The sequence below is a fragment of the Lissotriton helveticus genome, chromosome 1_1 (genome assembly GCF_964261635.1).
Source record: "Lissotriton helveticus chromosome 1_1, aLisHel1.1, whole genome shotgun sequence".
Classification (NCBI taxonomy): domain Eukaryota; kingdom Metazoa; phylum Chordata; class Amphibia; order Caudata; family Salamandridae; genus Lissotriton; species Lissotriton helveticus.
Window position 1 is genome coordinate 1,624,251,995 of NC_136057.1, and position 17,308 is coordinate 1,624,269,302.

General features: G+C 48.4%; 1 protein-coding gene across 1 annotated transcript in view; it reads left to right on the forward strand.

Annotated features, from left to right (window-relative positions):
- LOC144773775 (uncharacterized) overlaps positions 1-8,712 on the forward strand; it is a 30,651-nt gene extending 21,939 nt beyond the window's left edge. The window contains exons 5-6 of the mRNA XM_078658893.1: positions 6,282-6,497; positions 8,438-8,712. Coding sequence (XP_078515019.1) covers positions 6,282-6,497; positions 8,438-8,695 — 474 coding nt within the window. The 3' untranslated portion in view covers positions 8,696-8,712. The remainder of the gene's footprint in view (positions 1-6,281; positions 6,498-8,437) is intronic.
- The last annotated feature ends 8,596 nt before the right edge of the window (positions 8,713-17,308 follow it).

A 17,308-nucleotide genomic window follows, 5' to 3' on the forward strand; every position in this document is an offset into this window, starting at 1 on the left:
AGCAACAGAGTGTGGGAGCGACACTATTGCTCCCACACTCTGTCGCTCCCACACTCCCAGTCTGTTGCTCCCACACTCCCAGTCTGTCGCTCCCACACTCTGTCGCTCCCACAGTCTGTCGCTCCCACACTCCCACACTGTGGAAACAACAAAGTGCAGGATCAACAGAGTGGGAGTATAGTAGCGACACTGTCGCTCCCACACTCTGCCACTCCCGCACTCTATCACTCCCACACTGTAGGAGCGACATTGTCGCTACTACACTCCCACACTCTGTCACTCTATTGCTCCCACACTCTGTCGCTCCCAGAGTGTGGGAGCAACAGAATGACAGAGGGTGGGAGTGTAGTAGCGACCCTGTCGCTCCCACACTCTGTCGCTCCGACACTCCGTAGCTCCCACAGTGTGGGAGCAACAAACTGAGAGTGTGGGAGCGACAGACTGTGGGAGTGTGGAAACAACAGACTGGGAGTGTGAAAGCGACGGAATGTGGGAGTGTAGTAGCAAAAAAGACCCACACTGTCGCTCCCACACTCCCAGTCATTTGCTCCCACACTCCCACAGTCTGTCGCTCCCACACTCTGGGAGCAACAGAGTGTGGGAGTGTAGTAGCGGCACTTTTGCTCCCACACTCTGCCGCTCCCGCACTCTGTCGCTCCCACAGTGTGGAAGCAACAAACCGAGTGTGGGAGCGACAGACTGTGGGGTGTGGGAACAACAGACTAGGAGTGTGAAAGCGACGGAGTGTGGGAGTGACAGAGTGTGGGAGTGTAGTAGCGACACTTGCTCCCACACTGTCGCTCCCACACTCCCAGTCTGTTGCTCCCACACTCCCACAGTCTGTCGCTCCCACACTCTGGGAGCAACAGAGTGTGGGAGTGTAGTAGCGACACTTTCGCTCTATCACTCACACACTGTGGGAGCGATAGTGTTGCTACTACACTTCCACACTCTGTCACTCTATTGCTCCCACACTCTGTCGCTCCCAGAGTGTGGGAGCAACAGACTGGGGGAGCGACAGACTGTGGGAGTGTGGAAACAACAGACTGGGAGTGTGAAAGCGACAGAGTGTGGGAGTGACAGAGTGTGGGAGTGTAGTAGCGACACTTGCTCCCACACTGTCGCTCCCACACTCCCAGTCTGTTGCTCCCACACTCCCACAGTCTGTCGCTCCCACACTCTGGGAGCAACAGAGTGTGGGAGTGTAGTAGCGACACTTTCGCTCTATCACTCACACACTGTGGGAGCGATAGTGTTGCTACTACACTTCCACACTCTGTCACTCTATTGCTCCCACACTCTGTCGCTCCCAGAGTGTGGGAGCAACAGACTGGGGGAGCGACAGACTGTGGGAGTGTGGAAACAACAGACTGGGAGTGTGAAAGCGACAGAGTGTGGGAGTGACAGAGTGTGGGAGTGTAGTAGCGACACTTGCTCCCACACTGTCGCTCCCACACTCCCAGTCTGTTGCTCCCACACTCCCACAGTCTGTCGCTCCCACACTCTGGGAGCAACTGAGTGTGGGAGTGTAGTAGCGACACTTGCTCCCACACTGTCGCTCCCACACTCCCAGTCTGTTGCTCCCACACTCTGGGAGCAACAGAGTGTGGGAGTGTAGTAGCGACACTTTCGCTCTATCACTCACACACTATGGGAGCGATAGTGTTGCTACTACACTTCCACACTCTGTCACTCTATTGCTCCCACACTCTGTCGCTCCCAGAGTGTGGGAGCAACAGACTGGGGGAGCGACAGACTGTGGGAGTGTGGAAACAACAGACTGGGAGTGTGAAAGCGACAGAGTGTGGGAGTGACAGAGTGTGGGAGTGTAGTAGCGACACTTGCTCCCACACTGTCGCTCCCACACTCCCAGTCTGTTGCTCCCACACTCCCACAGTCTGTTGCTCCCACACTCTGGGAGCAACAGAGTGTAGGAGTGTAGTAGCGACACTCGCTCCCACACTCTGCCGCTCCCGCACTCTCACTCACACACAGTGTCGCTACTACACTCCCACACTCTGTCACTCTATTGCTCCCACACTCTGTCGCTCCCAGAGTGTGAGAGCAACAGACTGCGAGTGTGGAAATGACAAAGTGTGGGAGCGACAGAGTATGGGAGCGACAAAGTGACAGAGTGTGGAAGTGTAGTAGCAACACTGTCGCTCCCACAGTGTGGGAGCGATCGAGTGTTGGAGCAACAGAGTGTGGGAGCAACAGTGTTGCTACTACACTCCCACACTGTCACTTTGTCGCTCCCACACTCTGTCACTTCCACACTCCCACACTCTGTCGCTTTCACACTCCCAGTCTGTTGTTTCCACACTCCCACAGTCTGTCGCTCCCACACTCTCACAGTTTGTTGCTCCCACACTGTGTGAGCGACGGAGTGTCGGAGCGACAGAGTGTGGGAGCGACAGGGTCGCTACTACACTCCCACCCTCTGTCATTCTGTTGCTCCCACACTCTGGGAGCGACAGAGTGTGGGAGCAATAGAGTGACAGAGTGTGGGAATGTAGTAGCGACAATGTCGCTCCTACAGTGTGGGAGTGATAGAGTGCGGGAGTGGCAGAGTGTGGGAGCGACAGTGTCGCTACTATACTCCCACACTCTGTTGATCCTGCACTTTGTCACTCCCACACTGTGGAAGCAACAGACTGTGGGAGTGTGGGAGCAACAGAGTGTGGGAGCGACAGACTGGGAGTGTGGGAACAACATCCCAGTCATTTGCTCCCACACTCCCACAGTCTGTCGCTCCCACACTCTGGGAGCAACAGAGTGTGGGAGTGTAGTAGCGGCACTTTCGCTCCCACACTCTGCCGCTCCCGCACTCTGTCGCTCCCACAGTGTGGAAGCAACAAACCGAGTGTGGGAGCGACAGACTGTGGGAGTGTGGGAACAACAGACTAGGAGTGTGAAAGCGACGGAGTGTGGGAGTGACAGAGTGTGGGAGTGTAGTAGCGACACTTGCTCCCACACTGTCGCTCCCACACTCCCAGTCTGTTGCTCCCACACTCCCACAGTCTGTCGCTCCCACACTCTGGGAGCAACAGAGTGTGGGAGTGTAGTAGCGACACTTTCGCTCTATCACTCACACACTGTGGGAGCGATAGTGTTGCTACTACACTTCCACACTCTGTCACTCTATTGCTCCCACACTCTGTCGCTCCCAGAGTGTAGGAGCAACAGACTGGGGGAGCGACAGACTGTGGGAGTGTGGAAACAACAGACTGGGAGTGTGAAAGCGACAGAGTGTGGGAGTGACAGAGTGTGGGAGTGTAGTAGCGACACTTGCTCCCACACTGTCGCTCCCACACTCCCAGTCTGTTGCTCCCACACTCCCACAGTCTGTCGCTCTCACACTCTGGGAGCAACAGAGTGTGGGAGTGTAGTAGCGACACTTTCGCTCTATCACTCACACACTGTGGGAGCGATAGTGTTGCTACTACACTTCCACACTCTGTCACTCTATTGCTCCCACACTCTGTCGCTCCCAGAGTGTGGGAGCAACAGACTGGGGGAGCGACAGACTGTGGGAGTGTGGAAACAACAGACTGGGAGTGTGAAAGCGACAGAGTGTGGGAGTGACAGAGTGTGGGAGTGTAGTAGCGACACTTGCTCCCACACTGTCGCTCCCACACTCCCAGTCTGTTGCTCCCACACTCCCACAGTCTGTCGCTCCCACACTCTGGGAGCAACAGAGTGTGGGAGTGTAGTAGCGACACTTTCGCTCTATCACTCACACACTGTGGGAGCGATAGTGTTGCTACTACACTTCCACACTCTGTCACTCTATTGCTCCCACACTCTGTCGCTCCCAGAGTGTGGGAGCAACAGACTGGGGGAGCGACAGACTGTGGGAGTGTGGAAACAACAGACTGGGAGTGTGAAAGCGACAGAGTTTGGGAGTGACAGAGTGTGGGAGTGTAGTAGCGACACTTGCTCCCACACTGTCGCTCCCACACTCCCAGTCTGTTGCTCCCACACTCCCACAGTCTGTCGCTCCCACACTCTGGGAGCAACTGAGTGTGGGAGTGTAGTAGCGACACTTGCTCCCACACTGTCGCTCCCACACTCCCAGTCTGTTGCTCCCACACTCTGGGAGCCACAGAGTGTGGGAGTGTAGTAGCGACACTTTCGCTCTATCACTCACACACTATGGGAGCGATAGTGTTGCTACTACACTTCCACACTCTGTCACTCTATTGCTCCCACACTCTGTCGCTCCCAGAGTGTGGGAGCAACAGACTGGGGGAGCGACAGACTGTGGGAGTGTGGAAACAACAGACTGGGAGTGTGAAAGCGACAGAGTGTGGGAGTGACAGAGTGTGGGAGTGTAGTAGCGACACTTGCTCCCACACTGTCGCTCCCACACTCCCAGTATGTTGCTCCCACTCTCCCACAGTCTGTTGCTCCCACACTCTGGGAGCAACAGAGTGTAGGAGTGTAGTAGCGACACTCGCTCCCACACTCTGCCGCTCCCGCACTCTCACTCACACACAGTGTCGCTACTACACTCCCACACTCTGTCACTCTATTGCTCCCACACTCTGTCGCTCCCAGAGTGTGAGAGCAACAGACTGCGAGTGTGGAAATGACAAAGTGTGGGAGCGACAGAGTATGGGAGCGACAAAGTGACAGAGTGTGGAAGTGTAGTAGCAACACTGTCGCTCCCACAGTGTGGGAGCGATCGAGTGTTGGAGCAACAGAGTGTGGGAGCAACAGTGTTGCTACTACACTCCCACACTGTCACTTTGTCGCTCCCACACTCTGTCACTTCCACACTCCCACACTCTGTCGCTTTCACACTCCCAGTCTGTTGTTTCCACACTCCCACAGTCTGTCGCTCCCACACTCTCACAGTTTGTTGCTCCCACACTGTGTGAGCGACGGGGTCGCTACTACACTCCCACCCTCTGTCATTCTGTTGCTCCCACACTCTGGGAGCGACAGAGTGTGGGAGCAATAGAGTGACAGAGTGTGGGAATGTAGTAGCGACAATGTCGCTCCTACAGTGTGGGAGTGATAGAGTGCGGGAGTGGCAGAGTGTGGGAGCGACAGTGTCGCTACTATACTCCCACACTCTGTTGATCCTGCACTTTGTCACTCCCACACTGTGGAAGCAACAGACTGTGGGAGTGTGGGAGCAACAGAGTGTGGGAGCGACAGACTGGGAGTGTGGGAACAACAGACTGGGAGTGTGAAAGCAACAGAGTGTGGGAGCGACACTATTGCTCCCACACTCTGTCGCTCCCACACTCCCAGTCTGTTGCTCCCACACTCCCAGTCTGTCGCTCCCACACTCTGTCGCTCCCACACTCTGTCGCTCCCACACTCCCACACTGTGGAAACAACAAAGTGCAGGATCAACAGAGTGGGAGTATAGTAGCGACACTGTCGCTCCCACACTCTGCCACTCCCGCACTCTATCACTCCCACACTGTAGGAGCGACATTGTCGCTACTACACTCCCACACTCTGTCACTCTATTGCTCCCACACTCTGTCGCTCCCAGAGTGTGGGAGCAACAGAATGACAGAGGGTGGGAGTGTAGTAGCGACCCTGTCGCTCCCACACTCTGTCGCTCCGACACTCCGTAGCTCCCACAGTGTGGGAGCAACAAACTGAGAGTGTGGGAGCGACAGACTGTGGGAGTGTGGAAACAACAGACTGGGAGTGTGAAAGCAACAGAATGTGGGAGTGTAGTAGCAAAAAAGTCCCACACTGTCGCTCCCACACTCACAGTCATTTGCTCCCACACTCCCACACTCTGTCGCTCCCACACTCCCACTCTGGGACTGTGGGAGCGACAAACTGTGGGAGCAACAGTGTCGCTACTACACTCCCACACTCTGTCACTCCCACAGTGTGGGAGCAACAAACTGTGAGAGTGTGGGAGCGACAGAGTGTGGGAAAAACAAACTGGGAGTGTGAAAGCGACAGAGTGTGGGAGCGACAGTGTCGCTACTACACTCCCACCCTCTGTCATTCTGTTGCTCCCACACTCTGTCGCTCCCACACTCTCACTCTGACACTCCCACACACTGTCGCTCCCACACTCGGTTGCTCGTACACTCCCACTCTGTCGCTCCCACACTCCCACTCTGTCGCTCCCACACTCCCACTCTGTCCCTCCCCCACTCTGTCGCTCTCCCCCACTCTGTCGCTCTCCCCCACTCTGTCGCTCTCCCACACTCTGTCGCTCTCCCACACTCTGTCGCTCCCACACTCTGTCGCTCCCACACTCTGTCACACCACACTAAATATTTCGATTTGTCTTACAGGAAGAAGAAACAAAAAATATTTTGGTTGCTGGGCAGGAAACAAAACTTAAATCAATTACAGTAAACGATACAACTGACTCAATCAAAATAACACTTTGGAGAGATGCCGCAGATTTCCAAATACAAATCGGCTCCTACGTCAAAATAACTCACTTATCAGTGCACGAATTTCAGAATAATAAAATGTTAAATACAACACGGAATACGCAATTTCAAGTAAGTAAAACTATTTATACAATATTATACCTTCATTTGCTACTACATCTATAATAAAGTTTTTCTAACTTTCTGAAACTCTAATAACACACTACTACTAATTTTGCTACTTACTCATTACTATATACAACTATAGCTCTATGATCAATTTCTACTCCCTATGCACTCCCTATGCACTCTGCACTCCCTATGCACTCTACACTCCCTATGCACTCTGCACTCCCTATGCACTCTGCACTCCCTATGCACTCTGCACTCCCTATGCACTCTGCACTCCCTATGCACTCTGCACTCCCTATGCACTCTTTATGCACTCTGCACTCTTTATGCACTCTGCACTCTTTATGCACTCTGCACTCTTTATGCACTCTGCACTCTTTATGCACTCTGCACTCATTATGCACTCTGCACGCTCTGCACTCTTTATGCACTCTGCACTCTTTATGCACTCTGCACTTCCTATGCACTCTGCACTCTCTATGCACTCTGCACTCCCTATGCACTCTGCACTCCCTATGCACTCTGCACTCCCTATGCACTCTGCACTCCCTATGCACTCTGCACTCCCTATGCACTCTGCACTCTTTATGCACTCTGCACTCTTTATGCACTCTGCACTCTTTATGCACTCTGCACTCTTTATGCCCTCTGCACTCTTTATGCACTCTTTATGCTCTGCACTCTATGCACTCTGCACTCCCTATGCACTCTGCACTCCCTATGCACTCTGCACTCCCTATGCACTCTGCACTCCCTATGCACTCTGCACTCCCTATGCACTCTGCACTCCCTATGCACTCTGCACTCCCTATGCACTCTTTATGCACTCTGCACTCTTTATGCACTCTGCACTCTTTATGCACTCTGCACTCTTTATGCACTCTGCACTCTTTATGCACTCTTTATGCTCTGCACTCTATGCACTCTGCACTCCCTATGCACTCTGCACTCCCTATGCACTCTGCACTCCCTATGCACTCTGCACTCCCTATGCACTCTGCACTCCCTATGCACTCTTTATGCACTCTGCACTCTTTATGCACTCTGCACTCTTTATGCACTCTGCACTCTTTATGCACTCTGCACTCCCTATGCACTCTGCACTCCCTATGCACTCTGCACTCCCTATGCACTCTGCACTCCCTATGCACTCTGCACTCTTTATGCACTCTGCACTCTTTATTCACTCTGCACTCTTTATGCACTCTGCACTCTTTATGCTCTGCACTCTTTATGCACTCTGCACTCTTTATGCACTCTGCACTCTTTATGCACTCTGCACTTCCTATGCACTCTGCACTCTCTATGCACTCTGCACTCCCTATGCACTCTGCACTCCCTATGCACTCTGCACTCCCTATGCACTCTGCACTCCCTATGCACTCTGCACTCCCTATGCACTCTGCACTCTTTATGCACTCTGCACTCTTTATGCACTCTGCACTCTTTATGCACTCTGCACTCTTTATGCACTCTGCACTCTTTATGCACTCTGCACTCTTTATGCACTCTGCACTCTTTATGCACTCTGCACTATGCACTCTGCACTCCCTATGCACTCTGCACTCTTTATGCACTCTGCACTCTTTATGCACTCTGCACTCTTTATGCACTCTGCACTCTTTATGCACTCTGCACTCTTTATGCACTCTGCACTCCCTATGCACTCTGCACTCCCTATGCACTCTGCACTCCCTATGCACTCTGCACTCCCTATGAACTCTGCACTCTGCACTTCTTATGCACTCTCTCTGCACTCCCTATGCACTCTGCACTCCCTATGCACTACTATATACTCTCATAAATGCTATCTTCTATTACCTTCACCATGTATTAACTTCATTTGCACCAAAATATAAAACAAAAAAATTATCTTTAGGGCAACAAAAACAATAAAAAACAAAAAAACAGCAACTAACTCATTTCTTTTTTCTCCACAGAAAATACAACCACCACAAGAAGAAATTACGTTAACAATATATGCAATAGAAAAAACAAATCAAGAACATTGTACTATTGCTATACAAATAGAAAATGCTGAAAACTGTCAAAACGCTGACATAAACAATACAGTTATAATGGACTACTTCAATATACCAGCCGACATTGATGACTTGGAAGAAGCATTAATAGAACACCTACCAAAAACAGTAAATGTGATTTTCCAGAATGGATACATCATCAAAATACTTTCCTAAAAAAATACTGCACAAAACTTTGCATTAATAAAAAGTAATAAAAAGTCAATATATATACTTTAATAAAAAAATGATAAACTTTTTTTCATGTCCTTTCATTCTTATAAACAAAGTACATAAATATATATTACTGTGCTATCATATATATATTACATCTCTAAACAAAATGCTAACATGCTTTATCAAATAACTTGTATTGTAATACAAAGTGCATCTGCAAATAATTGCATTATAAATGCACTGCACATTTATGTGTAAAGTAAAACACATCAACGTTTTACACATAATTGAAAGAAAATACAAAACACCATTTATCAAAAGCTCAAACTTTAACAAATGGAGTACAGAGTAAGGAGTGCATAGAGCATGACGAGTGCATAGGGAGTGCATAGGCAGTGCAGAGTACATAGGGAATGCAAAGTCCAGAAGGAGTGCATAGGAAGTGCAGAGTGCATTAAAAATGCAAAGTGCATAGGGAGTGTAGAGTGCATAGGGAGTGCAGGATGTATAGACAGTGCCTAGAGAGTGCATAGGTAATGCAGAGTGCATAGACAGTGCATATGGAGTACAGAGTGCATAGAGAATGCAGAGAGAGTGCATAATAAATGCAGAGTGCATAGGGAGTGCAGAGTGCCTAGGGAATGCAGAGTGACTGCAAAAAATAAAGTGCATAGAGAGTGCAGAGTGCATAGGTAATGCAGAATGCATACAAAGTGCAGAGAGAGGGCGGAGTACAGAAAACTTACAAAGTGCAGAGTGCATAGACCCTGCGGAGTGCATAGAGAGTACTGTATAGGGAGTGCACTGCATAGGGAGTGCATAGGACGTGGAAAGTTCAGAGTACAGAGTGCTGCATAGGGAGTGCAGAGTGCATAGGGAGTGCAGAGTGCATAGAGAATGCAGACTGCATAGAGATTGCAGAGTGCATAGGTAATGCAAAATGCATACAAAGTGCAAAGTACATAGGGAGGGAAGAGAGAGTGCATAGGGAGTACAGAGTCCATAGGGAATGCAGAGAGTGTACAGTGCATAGGGAGTGCAGAGTGCATAGGAAGTGCAGAGTGCATACAGAGTGCTGCATAGGGAGTGGAGAGTACAGAGTGCTGCAGAGGGAGTACAGAGTGCATAGGAAATGCAGAGTGCATAGGGAATACAGGGAGTGTAGAGTGCAGAGTGACTCCAAATAAAGTGCATAGCAAGTGCATAGGTGATGCAGAATGCATACAAAGTGCAGAGTGCATAGGGAGTGCAGAGAGAGTGCATAGGGAGTACAGAGTGCATAGGGAATGCAGAGAGTGCACAGTGCATAGGGAGTGCATAATACGTGCAGAGTGCATAGGGAGTGCGGAGTACAGGAAAAAAAGTACATAGAGTGCATAAACAGTGCATAGACAGTGCAGAGTGCATAGAGAGTACAAAGTGCTGCATAGGGACATAGGGAGTGCATAGGAAGTGCACCGTGCATAGAGAGTGCATGATGAGTGCAGAATGCATAGGAAGTGCAGAGTGCATACAGAGTGCTGCATAGGGAGTGCACAGTGCATAGGGAGTGCATAAGAAGTGGAAACTGCAGAGTACATAGAGAGTACAGAGTGCTGCATAGGGAGTACAGAGTGCATACAGAGTGCATAGGGAGTGCAGAGTGCATAGGGAGTGCAGAGTGCATAGGAAGTGCAGTGCATAGGGAATGCAGACTGCATAGGGAGTGCATAGGGAGTTCAGAGTGCATAGTGACTGCAAAAAAAAGTGCATAGAGTGCATAGATAATGCAGAATGCATACAAAGTGCAGAGTGCATAGGGAGTGCAGAGAGTGCGAAATACAGAAAACATAGAAAGTGCATAGGCAGTGCAGAGTGCATAGACAGTGCACAGAGAGTGCATAGAGTACAAAGTGCTGCATAGGGAGTGCAGAGTGCATAGAAAGTGCATAATGAGTGCATAGGAAGTGCAGAGTGCATACAGAGTGCTGCATAGGGAGTGCACAGTGCATAGGGAGTGCATAGGAAGTGGAAAGTGCAGAGTACATAGAGAGTACAGAGTGCTGCATAGGGAGTACACAGTGTATAGGGAGTGCATAGGAAGTGCAGAGTGCATAGGGAATGCAGACTGCATAAAGAGTGCAGAGTGCATAGGGAGTGCAGAGTAACTGCAAAAAAAATAAGGGCAATGTAAATGACAATGCCATTTACTTATCTGTTTTAAAAACAAAAACAGATAAACAAAATTTAGGCATATACAATGCCAATAACTCAAAATTTTCCAAAGGCGAAACCATTGCATTGTAAATGCTTGTTACAGTATTCGATCAAGAAATCTACGTGCAATTCTGCTCTTATAACTTTCTTTTTAAGGTTCCATAGAGTTCGCCATTGCTCTTCATCTGTGTTATCTAATCTTACAGATGTTATACTTTTGGAGGTGCCGTTAATTATTCTATTAAATTGGTCCTCCGTAAAGCTTAGGGTTTTGATGCCCTCTGTCATTGCCATTTGATGATATCAATAGAGTTTTTGAGAGAAAACACCTCCCCAGCTAACGAGCTGAATCTTATAAAGAAGAAAACAAAGGAGGTCCCCTTTGTATCCAATGTGGGACAGGGGGAACAGAAGTAAAGCAGCAATGTCCCTAACACAGAGTGAAATTCAGATAACCTGACAGTAAGATAGTGTTATGTTTATCAGAACTCAGAACAGAAAAACTAGTACCAGCATGTCAAAAAACATAATATCCATAGATAATAAGTGGATGTACTAAGAACTGTTTACAAAACAAAATTTCTAAAAAACATAGTTTATTCAGTACAGTACATTATTATATACATCAAATCAATATCATAAAACACATATTAAAAAACAGATTAAAAGTTTCCTGTCACCAGGAAAAACAATAATGTGAAGCAACACAATGGTTTGGAAAAACACAGTTGTCGACTCAGCGTTTCGGTTTTTGCTTTAAAACACCTTCTTCAGGACAGTTTTTCTGAATGGTAAGAAACATACAATTAATCACATCATATTTATTAACAGCCTTTTTTTTAACAAAAACTTCAATGGAACAGTTTGACATGGTACAGTTGCAATTTACATTCTTCTAGGCATCTTGTTTATTTTAATGTAGCAGTTCTGAGCTCAAACAACCATTGGAAACATAACTACTACCTACACGTAAAATTGACACAAATATATGTCATATAGACACATGTATGCTTCAGTATCTACTATGTGATATCTACTGGTCTCTGGAATCTTTAATAATCCATAGTGATTACATACCTCAGAATCACATCCAAGATCCCCTAGTCTTCGCCATTGGCGATGGAGCCTCTGGCGATCCACCTTCGCGTCGCCGGCGAGCGTTGGGGAATCCCAATTGCTAACTCCACTCATGTGGTATCGATGTACGCGAATGACGTGCTCATCTATGTCCGCGATATTGCGGCGGACCTCTCCCATATATTATGCATACTGCAGGACTTTGAGGAGGTAGCGGGACTCAAAGTAAATTGTGGTACAAGCCATGCCCCAATGCCCACTGAGACTGGGTAACGTCGACATCTCCTGGAGCCCCAGGCCGTCCGATACCTGGGAGTCCGGCTATATCACACAGCTCAGGACATTTACAAGGGTAATTACCGCAGGGCAATGGTTGGCATCAAATCCTCCATACACTTCTGGAAAGATCTCCCACTGGCGGTCATGGGAAAAATAGCTGTCGCTAAGATGATCCTCGTTTGGCGACTATTATGTTACTTCTCTACTCTTCCTGTGGTCCCCCCACATTCTTTTTTAGCGAGCTTGACACCCTCCTCGGGACCCTCATATGGGGATCTGGAGACAGGCTTATTGCCCTTGCCAAGCTGCAGCTGCCCCTCGATCAGGGTGGATTAGCTGACCCATCCTTTGAGGATTACTTTGTAGCTGCCCAACTGCAATGGGTGTCACGTTGGACAGTGGGCCGGGCACAAGGGGAACTGGTCACAATAGCTGGGCAAATCCAGATTCCAGCCATCAACTGACTGCTACTGCCAGGGGCGACACCACCCCAGACCAAGCCACTCCAGGTGATGACAGCACACGCTTGTCTGCAATGCATCCACAGAATGGACCGCGCGTCACCCCGTATTTCCCTCTCCTGCCGCTGGTAGGGTTCGCAAGGGAAGGGCACACTACACGGAGCGGTTACTTCATACATGGACTGAACACTCATTGAGAGACGCGGGCACACTATATCTCAACGGCCAACTACAGACCTTCGAGACACTCATGGATGAGTTCCACCTCCCTAGAGGACAATTCCTTTTATATAGGCAGTTCTTAGAAGACTGTCGCAAAATGTGGCGAACAATAGATACCGAACCTCCCACACACCGGGTCATTCACATATTACTACGGATGGGCCCTGGGTGCCATTTAGTTACTTGGATATATAAACCCATATGGACCCTTAAGCAACCCACCATTGCACCCCTTTGGGAGAAATGGGAAACGGACTTCCGCAGGCCGCTTCACGATAAGGAATGTGCTCGTGCCCTTGAATTTACAAAAAAAGTGTCGCATAACTATCGCTTTAAAAACATATAGTTGCACATATTGCATCGGGCATACCTTGCTCCCGAAAAGCTGCAGAGGTACTTTCCAGATAGCTCCTTCATCTGCCCCAGATGTCCAGAGCCCAACACCTCATTTCAGCACATGCTATGGGATTGTCCAACCCTCCGTAGCTACTGGGACACAGTTCATACCACTCTCAGGGCAGTCACAGGAATCCCAGACCTGTACACATGGATGGGTAGCCCCCCTGGAATCTGCAAATGCCGCAAAAACATGAAGGTGGAAATGCGCTTTGCACCGTAGAGCTCCTACTGGCTTAGAGATGCAGAACAATGCATTGGAAAGCACCGGGGGACCCCATTAGCTGCATGGGTGGGAGCGGTCAAGAAGTGGTGCACAGCAGAAGAGGAAGTGCTACATACAGAGTAGGTTAAGGGAACTCACAAGCATCCAATTTCCATGCCATGGGCTGTGATACTCCATTCCTTTACACAGGAAACTCTGGCGATGCCGGAGTCCCAAACTACCAGCTCTCCCAGGGCACACATGACCCCTGCGGCAGCACAAGGTACCTCTCAGAGTAGGCAGATGCCCGGAGGTTCACAACTGGCAGCCACGAGCGGGCCATAGCTACACTCCGCACAAGGGCGACCCTGACACTCCTCCCCTCTCACCTGCGCATGCCTACCTAGCCACCACATCATACTGCAACAATCAGCCGGCTACCACCAAAAGGAACAATACAAGACACAGTGTATCCCAGTTCTGTCTCCTGGGTTTATTTAAGTTCATGTTAATACTGGCACATAACAACCCTTATGATATAGTGCTAACAGAGAGAGCACGCCTCACATCCCAACACACAACATAGGCAGCCTTGAATGAATGCTGATACTACTTCCCTACTTGCTTCTTAGAACTATCACCAATCTGAGACTTTACAAGAGGCTACAGACCACGCAGATATTCGGCCTCATGTCAAGGAGTAACATGTATGTGATATATCTTTTTATGTCCATGCCACCAAAACGTAATTACAGAAAATGCCAATAAAAATGTTTTATAAAAAAAAATGTTTAAGAAAAGAAATCCAAGTTCTCTGCAGCTTTAATTAATGTTCACTCACTGCAAAAGTATGAAGTCAATATTTGTGACTTTCTGAATGGGGAAACCCTGGACATACTGTTTATGACAGAAACATGACTCTCAGAGATGACCATCCCTGTCATTTCCACTGCCAATTTGATTGGATACAAAATACATATAAAAGACCACCTTAGCAGCAGGGAAGGAGGGCTAGCTTTGGTTTATAAAGAAGACTATGACTGCCAGACTATCCCGATATAGGCCGTTGTCGGAGCAGAATCAATGGGCTGCTGCATTACCATGACTCCTCAACAATCATTGTCCGGGGTATTCATTTATCGACCCCCCAGGCCCTACAGATCAATTTCTTAAATCCCTGAGCAATGCCCTGGTATGTCTAGCAATTAGATATGCTCACTTTATATTTTTGGGGATCTCAATCTACACATGGATAAGATGGATGACAGTGAGATGGAGGCACTGCTGGATACCATGGCATCTCTGGAACGTATCCAACATGTGTTCAGCCTGACACATCAAGAAGCCATGTGCTTGATCAAGTGTTTTCCAATGTCACTTTGTAAATAGGAGACCCCATTCCTCAAGTTTGAATGACTCGCTACCTGATTAAATTCTCTTGGCCGTCCCTAAGAAAAGCACAACCGATGGTCAGGGCCCCATGAGCCACTAGAGCCTTTCATAAAGTCGAGCCAGTGGAGTACATATGCTTGCTGAAAGAAAGGGCCCCCTCTCTCTTGGGCTCAGTTGAAGATGATGTCAGCCTCCTTGACAAATGGATTTGGGATACCATTGATACATTAGCGCCGGTGGTTCAACGTAGACCTTGCAGAAATAAGTTGTCTAGCCCATGGTTCACAGAAAGTCTCAATATTGTAAAGAAATAGTGTAAAACCTTTGGAAAGACGATGGTGGAAATAATACAATACTAAGGCAACTCTTAAAAAATAATAAATTAAAATAGCTAAGCAAACTCATTTGAAAGAAAGTCTTAAGGGAGAAGAAAATAAAGTAAGGGAAATATTTAAAGTTGATAAAAACTTTATGTCCCCGTAGGCCTGCGCTAGATCCCAATATCCTTCAGTGGACTAGGGAAAACAGCTGGCAACTTATTTTCAAAACAAGATCTTAATTTATTCGAGCAAGTTTGTACTCTGGCTCCCAGCTAGGAGAGGGTTTGTTGGAAATAATGCAATTCCGTATTTTCACCTCAACTAAAGCTACACTCTCAAGCTTCTAACATATATCTCTGTAGAGTTCCTTAGCAGACATATGTAACCTTAAATATGGATCTCCCTCAGACCCTTGCCCTCCCAATCTGCTAGCATTAGCACGCACCATCAACTCCCTGGTCAATAAGGCGGTTAATGCTTTGTTATCGAAAGCTATTGTACCCCTCTCCTGGGAACATGCTAAAATCTTGCAACTGCTAAACAAACCATTGGTGGGCCCAAGAGAGCAGTATGCAGGCCTATATCTATATTGCAAGCCCTATCTAAAGTGCTGGAAAAGCATGTTAATCAGCAGCTCTCTCCTTATACCTGGAAATCAACAACCTGCTCCATCCTAGCCAGTCCGGCTTTAGACCCAACTTCAGTACAGAGACAGGACCAATGGAGGTTAGAGAATACATCTTAGGCACCCTGGATACTGGTGGGAAGGCAGTGCTGATAATGTTAAATCTGTCAGCAAAGTTTGACACGTCTTCTTTACGCTGAATAAACACCTTTACTGCTGATCAGTGTGACTCGAGAATCATCTTTTCCTGTGATTCTTCAGGTGAAATATTGCTGTGGCAGCATCCGCCTTCGAGCTCCAACTCACCAGGAAGGGTGTCCTATATATATATATATATGAATCACGCGTGCTGAAGCAGAGTCACGGAGCATTTGGCGATTTTTTACTTAACAGTTGGATATATATATATATATATCGAGAACAAGGTCGCCCAAGGAGAAGGAGCCACACATGAGGAGTTGAATGCCGTTTATTACTGGGCAACATCAGAGGCAGCATGCCCCCCAATTTCAATACACATTGCCAGCTTGACGCATTTCGGACATATAGCAGTCCTTGATCACAGGCTATTAAGGCAAGGAAACAGCAGCAATGATGGGCGACCTTGTTTTCGAGATAGATATAGATATATATATCCTTTGAAGGATGTTTTTGCTATATATATAAATTTCTTTTTTTTTTGGGGCGGGGGGGGGTTTCCCACAACAAGAAGACGCCGCACTCAGGATTTTTTGGTTTTCGTTTCAGCCTTGCGGCCTTGGTCACGGTAAGTGGTAATACCTTCAGCACCTGTTTTTATGTTATTTCCTGTTTGTCATGCCCATGAATTCTGGGACATGTAGTTTTAAATGTTTAAACACAGTTAATCCACAATGCAGACCTTCTATTTACATATAACCAGTTTTCAGTGCATTTTTACCCTTTCACAAATATTTACAAGTGCAATTGTTACTAATTTATACATCCTCATGACTCAATAATAAGGAATCTGCTGCACCTCCTGACTGTCGCGGACCCTTGACTGAGAAGGACTGCGCCGAAGGATTTTTTAAAGGGACTGAGCCCACACTTCGCCGCACCCGCTGTGCGGGTGCCGCTTCAGAAGCCGAAACACCAGGGGAAGCTTTGGGAGTCTGGACGCTGTGCTGTGGGCTGCGGAAGGGGGCTGAACCGGCGATTGTGGGCGCTGCAGGGACTCCAACATCCAGGAGTCCCTGCGTGACCTGTAAACACCTGGTCTGCGTTCCCCAGCTCGGACCCGCCCACCGCCCTCACTACATAGCCGACAGAAGCCCCCGCAGCGCGGGAGCGCCGGGCGAAGCCCGGGCAAAGGGCGGGCCCTCTTAGGCCCTCAGAGGCCGAGTGAGGCCGGGCAGGGCCTACTCTCTGACATCCACAGCCAGGTACCTAGTTCTTGCTCTATTTAAGGAAATGTCTATA